The 13,514-nt window shown below is 36.7% G+C and overlaps 1 protein-coding gene across 12 annotated transcripts in view; it reads right to left on the bottom strand.

Moving 5' to 3' along the window:
- Positions 1-8,034: 8,034 nt before the first annotated feature.
- The window catches only part of SMAD2 (SMAD family member 2), a 72,766-nt gene continuing 67,286 nt past the window's right edge, over positions 8,035-13,514 (bottom strand). For 8 of the 12 annotated variants that reach the window (XM_074340013.1, XM_074340014.1, XM_074340007.1 and 5 more), the window contains 3 exons: positions 12,720-12,857; positions 12,369-12,513; positions 8,035-8,752 (listed from right to left, as the gene is read on the bottom strand). In XM_074340013.1, the coding sequence (XP_074196114.1) occupies positions 8,629-8,752; positions 12,369-12,513; positions 12,720-12,857 (407 nt within the window). In that variant the 3' untranslated portion in view covers positions 8,035-8,628. The remainder of the gene's footprint in view (positions 8,753-12,368; positions 12,514-12,719; positions 12,858-13,514) is intronic. The other 4 variants (XM_074340016.1, XM_074340015.1, XM_074340017.1 and 1 more) reach the window with 2 other exon arrangements.

Genomic DNA, 13,514 nt, shown 5'->3' with positions numbered 1-13,514 from the left:
ACTAAAATATTTGGTGTGGGTGGGCGGGCAGGAAATCAGTATTTCACAATTTTAAATTGAAAACCAGCTGTAATAAAGCCTCAGCTCATTGTTTAATTAAAACAAAAATGGAACCACATCATACTTTTGACAATCATAGGATTCAAGCTTACAAAGAACACATCTACCGTCTACATCACAGTGCACAGAGGATGCAGTCTGAGGACCACCACAGGGAGACAAGAACAGACTCTGCATCCATCATATTGCATTACAGAATTAATGCTGTATTAGAAAAATCTGACCTCCTATGGTCGGGGTTCTAGCTGCTAAGCACCTGAGGGGATGGGCTATCAGAACTGAGAGCACTGCTCAGTCTGGATCAGGATGCCCAATTTGTTCACCTGCCATTGGCTAATGCATTTAGTAATCGCAATACATTTATGGAGAATAGAACACCACATTCTGGCTTCTTGAGCAGGACAGTGTGGGGAATGTAGTCGAGGATAGAGCATCAAAGGGCCGTATATTCCCTCAAGAAGAAAGCCACACCACCACTCAGTTTTCATTGACTGAAAAATTTCAATGTCAGATTACATTTAACCTCCTAAAGACAAGATTAGTACTTACATATACACACAGGTTCTGAAGGACTTAGCTATCTAGTTGCCTCTTCTCTACTCCATTACACGTTACTGTCCTTGGATCATTAGTGTTAGTCTTGCCACCATATTGGTGTCACTAGCTACTGTATAAACCTCACAGTCCATCCACAGTAGTAAGTGATTGGAGGACACATATCCAAGTATCAGAAATGTTGACAGCCACAGGGCAGCTGAATTTAATCCCAACTATTACAACATTTAAGGGAGTGAGGTTAAATCACAAGACCCAGGGTGACCAGCTCCTCCTGGGGTCGCCCTGGGTCTCTCCTGGATTTACCTATGGAAGTCCCGCATCCAGGGAACCTCAGTCCCACTCACACCAGAGTAGTTACTCAGCCTGAAAACACCACTCACTCCTCCCTTGGTATCACTAGAGAAAAGAATTTTCAAGAGCATAAAGCTCCCTATGTGGGCATCAGCTCAAAATATCTTTAGGACACTTGCTAATAATGGCTAGTTCCTATGAAGTCCATAAATACCTTAGTTAACTGTCAATTTTAAGAATAGTTGGTAGTACTCGAGCAAATTTGTGAGCAGTGTATAAAAATTCATCCTTGAAACCTGTTTTCAGACAAATCCTCTGAAAGTTCTTGTGGTTTTGTCCAGTTATATTCTGCTCTGAGATTTTCAGAGCTGAATGAATAATCCAGTTTTACATGCTTTTTCATACTTTTTTTTAGGTGAAACCAGTCAATACCAACTACTTTCCATATTCTTGCTTCATATATTGAAAAGACGACTACCAACTGGAGATATTTCCCTCAGATAACAAAGGCCCTGAATTATGTTATTTTAACTGTGCTCCACCAGAAGGTCTGGCCTTGGGAAAAGATGGCAAAAGAATATTCTCAGATATGAACATTTTTATTTTGCCTACAATGCTGTGATCTAGTTCAACAAGTGCAGAACTGCTTTCATCGTAATCTCTAGTTTTTCTTATTTTGCCCTCTTGTATAAAAATGGTTAGTGTCACAGCTTCACTATCACTAAGAAACAAATATTTATGCCTTAAAGGTCAGGGTCAAAAAGCAAAAATAAAACCTGAGGTAAAGTTGGTTTAATAACCAATTTGGTTTCTACACTTTGCCAAGAAATAAAGTGTGTTTTTTTTTAAATTTTAAATCCATGTATGTTACTACTTGCTATGTTTGTGATAATTATTTTTCCCAATTTGATATGTGTGTACATCAGTTACATAAACCAACAAATGATTACATTCTTAAAGCAGGTTCATACATTCACCAGAAAAGACCCTATTCTTTATCATCAATATTTTTTTGTTTGAACAATCCAAGAATGTGAATAATCAAAGCGACAAATAGATTATTTTCTTAAGGACTTACTCAAAGAAGGAAAATCTCTTTGGAAGAAAAGAGACTTTAGGAGGACTTCTATTCCCACAGATAAATGCTGAGAACCTACTCTACGCTACAGCATTGTAAAGGGTAGAACTTAATATAGAACCAGAAATATGGCAAGTTATCTAGTGACTAACATTGTAAAATAGCCAAAAGCTTTAAAGCTACAAGAAAAAAAGTGTGAAAAGGAAAATGTTATTTTTATAATTCTAAAACTTTACTTTTGTCCTTAAATCAATACATTATAGATTTCATGGCTCAATAAATTATCATCTTTAATTAGAAATAAGAAGCAAATCCCTACCCCAAACCCAAAAGAGCAAACTGAAAATTTTTGAGAAGAGCTTTTTTTTTTTTTGGAGGTAGAACATCATTTTGGGGAAATTTTTTGGAGTAAAAAATCTAACAGTCCTTTGTGTAGAGTTAATGAATCCTTCCTACTCCCACCCTCAGTGGCATTATTCTTCCAAGGGGTCCTTACATCTCAACTATTGGTGAAATTCTGGGTCTACTATGGATCTTATGGCAGCAAACCAACTGACGCTGAAATTAACTTAGGCTAAGATACTCTAGTCCAGGGGTGTCCAAACTTTTTTCAACGTTTTTTACCAAGGGCCATATGCGGTAAAATACACAAACAGCCAGGCCACTCACTCGAGGTGAAGTACGTATTGCCTTACCTGGTTTATTTAAGTAAACTAAATCTATTTCTGGAATTTGCTGCGGGCCAATTAAAAATGGATTGTGGGCCGCGGCCCGCAGTTTGGACACCCCTGCTCTAGTCAGAACCTGTGAATCATAGATGACCCTAAGGACTCTGGAAAGTCCATTTCTGTTGAGCACAGCTAAGAAAGTCAGGTCTGAACCATCTTCAGGTTACCTTTAAACACAGAACTTGACTTGGTAGTGGTACTTCCCAGGGTATATTAAGCAGCAATCTTATTGGGGTGGGGAATTAAAAGCAGGCGGTGGGGTTCACAAATATTAAATAAGGAAAAGAAAGTTAACCCTAAGTTAGTACCTTCCAGAGACCACTGGATGTATAATAATTTAATGAAGGGTATATGGCAGAGCTTCATTTGATGTTAATGAATTCGTTATGATTCTTAATTGTCAAGCTGCCTAAAAATGGCGTACTGACTGAACCGCCAGTACTCCAGCAGTAAAACAAAAATTACTCTGATGGTCTGTCCATGAAAGGAAAATGTCGGCAAGCAAATTAAGAACTTTTTACCAAGATCTGGAATTTAAACAACAGAGCATTCGACATTGTTAAAATGTATGCAGATATATGACCCCTATTGTTAAGGTGTTTCTGTAAGTGTGTGTGTGTGTGTGTGTGTGTGTGTGTGTGTGTGTGTATATCTCCATACACACACATTATATAATTGATTTCCTACTAAAAAGATTTAAGGCAGTTATGCTATATATAAAGTTAGCTATACTATCCAAGATAAAACAGTTCCTACTCAAGAAATCATGGGAACAAATTAGACAAGAAGTTCTTTTCATAAAGACTATCGTGAGGCTGTCTACATCTAGTATAGTTCACATTTCCTGTTTCAGGCAACACAGGAATTCCACACCAAGAGATAATTTGTCCCTCAAACCCCATCCATAAAAAAGTAGTCTGAACAGACAAAATATTAATGAAAACTTGAAAAGGAAGTCCAGAGTAGGATTCTGACGACCTCCAGAGACCACACACTACCGCCATTACTCGATTGCACTAAATATAATAACCCAATGCTCCATGATGGAAACAAGGCTACTAGTATTGCAGGCTGCAACTGCCAGACAAGTCCATCATCATAACCACAAGTTAAAATAGCATCTGATGATTTATGCTATTTGCTCGTCACAAAGACATTTCACTGGAGAGAACATCTCCTGTTAAAGGGACTGACCAATGTGAACGTTAACCTTCAGAGCAAAGAAGTTAGGACTCTGGGTCTGAACAGCACTATCCTATTTGGTCCTTAGTAAAATTCAAAGGAGAGAAACATTCGGATGTATGCAGATAAAACATGGTTGGCAAGGAAGAGGGCAACCAGCAAAACCACTAGGGACACATGTTGTCAAGAGAAGGGGAGGAAGAATAAAATTCAGCTGATGAATAGGAAGGATTTAGCAAAGTAAAGTCCATGGAGGAAACAAAATGGGCAATAATTTGTTATGTCTAAACATCCATGTGTTAGATCTGAGTAAAAGAAAAGATCATGTGTTGCTTATCTCCACAGACTACTTAGTTATCTAGAGATGCTGAGTGGGTGGTGCAGAGGGGGGCAAACGGAGGAAACTGGAATGTCTGGCTATGACAGCCAAGACTGCACATAAGACAAACTTTTAAGTACAGTGACGATTGTCTTGTTTTACTTTAGATCCCCCAATCAACCAGACCAGGAGGGTACCTATTACTGAATAAATGCTCAAAGTATTTAGTTATTTTAAAAAGACAGAAAAATCTTAAAGGTATATTTGGACAGCTTTTGGAAGAGGTAGAGAAACTAACTGGGTATATAAACTCTTTTATTAGATTTCAACTAGCAAGAGCCTAGACTGATTGTTTTTCACTTTCAAAGTTTCAGTCTTGATGAAACTGACAATAAAGGTACAAAAAAAGTGAAATTAAAATAATTTTAACAAAGGAGAAAATCTGACAATGTTTAAAAGACAGATGAATCATCCAAACCGGGTATGATTTAAGGTAAAAAACAAACAAACTAGATATTCAACAATTTGCAAATATATACTCGGAATACAGAATTAAGAGTATAGAATAAGACTATTTAGCTTCCAAGAGAAATTAGGCAGATTTCCTTCTGGTAAAGTGACGGGTCCCGAGAGAGCAAGTAACCTCCACACGACTAAGCACACTGTGAGGGTCAGGACCAAATCCCAGTCATCTTTTTGTTACTCAGCGTCTATCACAGTGGCTGGGTACAGAACAGGCATTGATAAATGTTTACTGAATGAACGGACATCGTAATGTAGAATTAGTGTAGTTCAAACCTAATCAGGAAAGTTTCTTCAAGTAGGATGAGAAAAGAACACAAGGAGGGTTATTCCAAAAGGTGGGCTGAAACCCAGTTGTTTTCCAATCTTAACCAGTGGTTATAATGACTGCTCAAACTTTGTTTTAAAGCAATACGATGAAAAAAACAAAAGCTATGTAGAATTCCAACACAGAATAAAAATGAAGCCGCCGCTGGTAGACCAAAGTCAGGGGGGGTATCACCAGCCTCCTATTCCCTATGTGTCTCTCTGGAATCCACTGTGAAAACTGCCATTCACCTAAATCTAACAGCGTGGTCATTCAGTTTCATGTTGTTAAGTTGAGGAAACTATCAGCACTGTGGAGGAGAAATTCTAAATAGTGCTGCTCATTTAAATAGAGACAAAATTCAACACAGAGGAAATCTTAGCACTTAGAAGAATGAAAACAACCCTATAAAGGGAAAAAAACCCAAACGATCAACATTAGGCCACAGTGAGTAATACAGAATGCAAAAATAGCATGTCATTAGAAAGCAAACATGGAAAAAAGCCACTGGTTAGGATTACTACTTGGGCACTGCAGATGCTCTTTTGTTGAAATATTCCAAGAAATCTGAATTGTGAACAGTGCAGGAAACTGCCATGTATTTGGGGGACTACCTGAATGTGAGGGGAAAAGCAGACAAAAACATGCTTTTTCGCTCATCTTCAACAAGAGGGAATTCTGGGGAGGTATTGCTTAAAAACATCTCTATCACTAAAGTAAAATGGGCCAATTTTGCCTCTCTATTAACAACAGTAGCCCCCCACGCCCACCCCCCCATCTGGTTTGCTTTCTATGGTTTGTTAACCCTGGTCAACTGTGGTCCAGAAATTCCAGAAATAAGAATTTGTAAGTTTTAAAAAAAACCCAATGTGGCCATGATCATTAAACATATTCACACAAATGTAGTCACCACCATGAAGTCAAGTGCTCAATACGATTGGTGTTTCCCAAGAGTTGTGTCCCAGCTTCACAGTGTACACAAGAACCCCACCGTAACTGCAGAGCGTAATCCACTACTGAAATGCTGCAGTTGGCACTGCTTTACTTATCAATGCGAGAGTAACTGCGAGCACCTTCCACCACTTTCAAAGCTGTTCTGGCCCCAGAACTGTTCCTGACATCATCACTACAAGTTCTCAAGGCGGTCAACACCCCCAAAGGGCAGAGGCTCCACTAGTTATCTCAGCAGACCTGCCAGTGGTTAGTACCTGGGACATTTACGCCAATCACAACAGCAGGGACTGTAGGAGTAGTAATTAGCAGGCAGCGGGGAGTCTGGAAGCAAGCAGCCAGACACTATGGTGAAAACTGGCCCAAGGCAGATTTTAAAAAAGGGTTGTTAAATTAAATGGTTTTGACCTGGTGCAAACGACAAACTTCTTACAGCAGGCTTGAGGAAGAAGAAACTATTACTGAGAATGACATGCGAAGCAGTCTATCACAAAATAAGGCCACCTTCAACTATTATAAATTATAGAACCATTCTGATCCTCAGGTTTGGATCTGGAGAGAGGTGTTTGTATAAAGCACTCATACCTAATAATGAGTTTCCTGTAAAATGAGCCTTTGCATTTGATGCAGTTCTCTTTGCCAGGAATGCTATGTCCCTGGCTCTCCACATGGCTTGCTCCTTTCTTGTGCCGTGTGTTAGCTCAAGCCTCACTCACTTCCTTAGAGAAGCCTTCCTTCCCTCTGTGATGTTCAATCACAGGACCCTGTTTATCTCCTTCATAGACAAAGAAGCTGATTAAGGGTTACAGTAACTGCTGTCTCAGCAAACGCAGGACCCTAGCTGTCTTGTTCACCTTTACCCAAAGGCTAAGAAAGTTCCCGCACATGTAACAGGTGAACAATAAATATTTGTTAAATGAATAAAAAAATCACTATACCAATTTTACAAGAACACACGTACAAATATTGGAAAATGAGGAATATCTAATAGAAAACAACCAAATGCTGCAAAATATTAAAAAATGACACCTGTACAGACAGGTGAATATGGTTTCAGAAAACAAGTACCTAAGATATTTATCTTTAAAAACATGAAAATTTACTAGAAAGAGATGAGGAGTGCTTATTTTTAATTGCTATTGAGATGCAAACAAGAAATGTTTAAACAGCAATGAGTTAACATTAGAGACAGGATTATGTGCTGCAGAATGGACTACCAACAGAGCTTCTAGAAACTCCTCTCACTGCAGAACATAAAATATGGTTGGTTCTAATAGTCAGCCATATACTCAGGATGTTAAGAACAGTTCAGACCGTAGGTAATTAATTATAAGCTAAAAAAGTTGCTAAACTGCTTCTCCCCCAATTTTTAAAATTCTGAATTCATAATTATGTAAAATAACATAGATTTTATAAATTGAATACAACATACTTTAAAAACAGATGGCCCTTATCTGCTGATCATATCTCAGCAATACTTTTCTAGGTAATTTGCAGAAGCGATTACATTTACAAACGGTCCATTCATAATACAATTTGGTACCTAAATCAAATGAAACTCAAATCAAAGAGCACTAGGTCTGCTATTGAAATATTTAAAAATACCTTTTTAAAAAGAGTGTTTATATCTATAGATTGGCTTTTAAAAAAGGATAAATATAATTGTAGCATATCCCTGAAAATAATTATACTGCCACCTGCGCATTTTTAGGAGGTATAAGGATAAATCAATAGACTGCTAGGTTACACAAGTCAATTATCATCTGTTGAAATTTGGTGTAAGACTAAGAGACTTACTCCATATGAATTCTTACTGTATCCAGAATTAATTGGTGCGGGCAGTATCAGTGCAACCATTATTGGTGACGGATGTCACACTATGCTGTTTTGGTATCAGAACAAAAGTAGGAATGGAGAAGAGGTTTGGAAAGATTTTCTGCAAAGCTCCCTTATAATGACATTTAGCAGTACACAAACAAATAAGAGTGAATGTTTAAGACCCACTGAACACATTAAGGTCACGGATTTCCAAAGTTAATCCACTTTTCTTCCCCCAAGAGTTTATTTTTGGTAAAAGGCAGAAAAATTAGTTGTTTTTTTTTACAAGGGAAATCTGCTTCTAAATGATAATTTGAAAATCTTGATATATATTATATATTAAAAAAAGACACACAAAAATAACGGAGAAGTGGGAATAAGAGATTAGGTACTGTAACTTTATAAAGGCTTGCCTAAATCAAGAAGCAGCACACACACACCTAATTTATGCAAACTAAAAATGTATATAAACAGCACAATACTGTGATACTGGATCATGATACATTACCTGTACACATAACTACTACTGATATTAATAAACCTTTGGGACACTCAGTTTTATGCCCAAGACATCAGCAAGTCTTTAAAATCTTCTCTTCCTCCTTTATGGGAAGGTATTTCTAGACACTAATTTTCCCATCTACTATTTGAAAACAGGAAACCGATTCCACAAGGTGCATTAATTGATGAGACCTCAAGTGCTGTTTTCTAGCTTGAATTTTTGGATAAACAGTCCATGGGGACCACACACAAACACTATGACAGAAGAGTTGTTACATTAAGTCTTTTGATGGGACTTGATTGTGGTGAAGCTTTATGACATGCTTGAGCAACGCACTGAAGGGGAGCCCATCTGAGTTAATACTTTGTCCAACCACTGTAGGGGTCCATTCAGATGAAGTTCAATCCAACAAGGAGTGCTCGTTACCGTCTGCCTTCTGTTTAAAAGAATATAAGAAAATAATTATGAAAAGAACATGACTACGTTTAGCTATATGCATTCAGAATTTAGACAACAGTAAAAGGTTGTATATACTGAAAACTAACTCCTTCTGAACAACTATTAAGCCTAGATATCTGATTATTATTTTGAAAACTGCTTAATCCTCAAAGTCTAGCAAAGTATTTCCAATGACTTTTTGTTTTCTTTTAAAGAGATTTATAAAAACATTCTTTGCCCCTCAAATTAAAAGTAATAGGATGACCGTATTTACCATCCAAAATGGGCCACCTTTTCGAGAGAATGTAATCTCTATTAATAATCATGGCAGAGCAAGAGATGTAAGCTAGGACTGTCCCAAGCTAACCAAGATATATCGTCACCCTACTTATTAATCAACCACATAATAGAAGCTACTTAAATGAAGTCTAAGTGGAACAGGATTCAAATTTAAAGTAAACCAAAACAAAACAGAATTCTGAGCCAAGCTCATCACAGAATGTTAACACGTTGCATACAGCGGGGTTTAAATCCCTCGTGAAGATTCTCATGATCCGTACGCAATGTGTTAAGGGCAGTTCAACAGTCCCTGACAAGGCCAACGAGCAACACCCCTTTGAGCAACATCATGCAGGCTTTTAATAAGCAACACCTTTAGTACTTCAACAAAACGTTCTGTAGACAACTTCCAATCACAGGTATCTGCATTTTTCTGTCTGAGAACTTCTCTGTTCTGTCCACATGTGTAGCAGGCTAGAAGTGCCAGGAAATTCTATCTCCAGGAACAACTAATGACACAGGAATTGGCATTTAAATACCCCGTTTCCTTTCCCTCTGGGTGGGATAATTCTGTATGTTCTTTACTGTTTTCCAAAGTTTTCCTCAGAGAATAAGCTGGTGACCCACCCACTATAGTAGATTGCTTAATAATGGTACTGGCTGCCTTCCCTCCCCTACCTCACTTCCCCGCTTCCTTCTTCCTTACCAGTGTTTCCTCTATTTCCTGAACAAACATTTTGCACTTGAATCCTTGTCTCAGGGTCCGAGACACACTGAGATATTCTGATCCATGATCATGACTAAAACATGACACATGAACTTAATACAACAGTCACAAATCTGGTCTTTACAGACTTCTTGCCTTATTTTGATATGATACTATATGTTGGTTTATGCATCTTAAAATTGCACTAGCACACTTCACAAGCTGCCTCCTACTAACCAGGAGGTATAGGCAAGACTGGTCCTGTCTTATCTTCCCCTCCATTCTTTTTTCGTTATTCACATAAAGTTTCTCTTGCCTTCCATCTCTCCCTCAGATCAGGCCTTTCGCAGTAATTTTGCCAAGATCCCTTTAATTTTCATTTTGCCATCTGCTGAGTTCTGAATATTTCCCACTTTGTTTTCAGTCAGAATATTTTATTACTACATTAGTTTAACCTTCAGGAATAATTCTTAATCCAGGTCAACAAAGGGTACAAATAGGTTTAAGAAGGCTGTCACTATACTTATCTGGGCACAAAAATGCACCTGAGGCATTATCCACTCCTCTACCTGTTTAGTCACTCCAGTACGGATTCACTTATTTCTCAATAAAATACGAATTCTTTACACATCTGTATTTCCTGTTTACTATATTCCTGATTTTTATGCTGGGAATCGAGCTGGCATTAAAGAAAAGGAAAAACAGTTTTAGAAATATAGCCATAAGATCTACCCTTGCAGCTCTAGTGTCATTAAGGATTGAAGGTTTCTGGTAACTACCCGGAGTTCACAGATACACAGGTATCTGATGTTATTTTGCTCTGTAAATATTCAAGGAAAACTATTTTATTATCCAAAGTAGGTGTACCTGACTTCAAACCCATAAAAACATACTATATATTACTGCTTCTCATAATTACAGAGTCTAAATTGTCTCTGGGTTAAAGAATGGCAGAGTCCACAGTGAACGAAGGGCAGTATCTCTCTATACCAATTAAAACTGGTCTTAGCAGATAACCTATAGATATACATGGAATTCTCCCTGACCCATGCAGTTCATATTTAACGCCACTGAATTTCTAACATGTTCTGCAACATTCCAATCTTTTGAAGAAAAAAAAAGGCTGACCTCTGACCTAAAAACTTAATGCCGTTTGTACCATTTGAATCTAATTTTAATATCAATTCCAGTCCATTCAAGTCCAAAGAAAAAGAGGAACTCAGCATTCTTTAAAGGTATCACATCTCAAAGGGAAATGATTAAACAAAAGAGCACTATGGCAGTCACAAAATGAATTATTCTACTCTTGTAATTTGGACAAAATAGTGGTAAGTCTCCATTCTAGGATATAAATACATAACAGAATATATTTTTATAAAAATATTCAACCAGAAGACCTCAAATTTTATTATCTAAAAAATCATACACTTCACAAAACTTGTTTAAGATAGGGAATCAAGTCCAAAGGAAATGATATAAATTCTGAAGAAGGGGTCAAATTACTGAATGAAACAGGAATACTAGTACTATATGAATACCTTTTTATGCAGGCATTCAGAGAGTAAGCGATATGAGTTGGAGAAAGACTAAATATTTTACTTATCTTTTTTGTTTGTTTGCTTTTTTTTTTTTAAATTTTATTTTATTAAATTTATTGGGGTGACAATTGTTAGTAAAATACTTATCTTAATAGTTCTATTTTTTAATATGTTGAGGAAGTCTTCCTTTTCTTTGACATGGAATCCAATGTATTGTAATCTATCTTATCCCCTGACAACAAATTCGCTTTTGGAAAACTCAATTATGTAACCATTACCACTATCTTTAGAAAAGAGGTTAAGTCAAGGAGAGTTTTCCTCAAGTCCCTTCTCCACCACTTACAATGTGTCCTTGGGCAAATTATCAAATCTCTTCTAAGCCTATTTCCAAATAAGCAGTATTAGTTTGAACCATTTTTTATTTACAAAGATTGCAACCTTGTAAAGAAAAGATAGTTAACAGAAATAGAAATTCTTAGCCATATTGAAAGGCATAAGATACTGACTGCACTTAAAACACAGCACAGAGCCTGACACCTGACAAGTACCCCTTCTATTACTGAATAAAGTTCCATCTCTTAACCTAATACTCAAATGGTCTCAATTTATTTATCCAGCCTTATTCTTCTGTATTTTTCTATACTCCAGGCAAAATGAAGTGCCATTTGATTGCCAGGATCATCATTTCCCACCCCCTCAGACCTGTGACTACTAAAATACTGTGCATCTTTTAGAACCTCGAGCATATGCCATCTCGACCAGCTTTCCGTGAGCCCCAGTGAAAACATTTTTTTCTTCCATGAACTGACAGAACCCTTCCAATATACCCCCTTTATGCTATTTAACACTCTGCATTATGTTACAGTGCATGTCCATACATGTTTCAATTCTATCTTCTATAATGCCTGGATAGGAATTTGTAAATATTTTGAATCTAGAGGCCTCCAATTTTCTTTTGCTATTTTATATAAAGATTTGCTGACTCTGTAAAATCAATGAAAACAGATACATGTGAACTCCATAAGACGTAAAGGATGGAAGAAAAAAGAATTATATTGTGTAAATTTAAGAACTGAATATGTATTTCATACCGGTATTCTGCTCCCCACCCTTTCACAAAACTCATTCTTATGGTGCACATTCTAGTTAGCTGATACACGGCTTCAAAACCCTGATTAACAGACTGAGCCAGAAGAGCAGCAAATTCCTGGTTGTTGAAGATCTTCAGATTACAGCCTACGATTGAAAAAAGTAAAACAAAAAACAAAAAAACAAAAAAAAAAAGTGTAAAAAGAGTATCGCTGTAAGAAAATAATTTTAAAAAGGGCTATAGATATTAGAATACGAGCATGCAAATCATCTCCTGATTCCTAAAATTAATAGCAACTAGAAAAACTCAGGAAGTTGATATGACAGGTTTATTTACATTGTTGTATCCATACCTGGTGGAATTTTACACACTGTTGCAGGGTGCCAGCCGTATCTCTGATTACAATTGGGGCTCTGCACAAAGATTGCACTATCACTTAGGCACTCAGCAAAAACTTCCCCACCTATGTAATATAAGCGCACTCCTCTTCCTAAAACAAAATACATATGGGATTAGTTTTATAACATTTACTATTCCAGCATGACTTTGGAAGCGTCTTCTTGGGGGAATATTAAAATGATATAAGGTATTTACATGATATTTTCCATAGCTATGGTTTTTTTTGAAGTCTAATTTTGAAACATACCACTGTATATTTTTCCAAGCATTTTTTTACAATAATTTTATTGATTTGTAAAAATAAAACATGCTTATGAAAAGTATTTCAACAGGGTGGTGGCTGGGGGATGGGCAGGATAAGAAAAAGAGTATTTAAACAATATAGAGAAGTGCATGGACAGTAAAATGAAAAATTTCATACAAATTGTGCGTTCTTTTAAAATAAGTAAAATAAATTGAGTTAATTTTGAAGGAATTAACTAATGTTTGGAGAAATATACCTTAATTATAATAAGTAGTATTTTTTTAAAGATCCCACTAAGCTTAAGAAAAAAAGGAAATAAAAATCAAGAGGTTAAAGTCATTTGCCCCTTTAAAAATATATATATTATGGGGGCAACCAAATCCCTAGATATTTAAGCTGAATCAGGTAGGAAAAATTATATTGGAAGATTTCAATATACCTCTTTCAGAATTTGACAGATCACATACAAAATATTAGAGATACAATATAAGAAAAAACAACCGT

The sequence above is a fragment of the Rhinolophus sinicus genome, linkage group LG09 (assembly GCF_036562045.2).
Source record: "Rhinolophus sinicus isolate RSC01 linkage group LG09, ASM3656204v1, whole genome shotgun sequence".
In the NCBI taxonomy this organism is placed as follows: Eukaryota; Metazoa; Chordata; class Mammalia; order Chiroptera; family Rhinolophidae; genus Rhinolophus; species Rhinolophus sinicus.
Note: the sequence above shows the minus strand (reverse complement) of the source record. Positions and strands in the feature narration are given on the sequence as shown.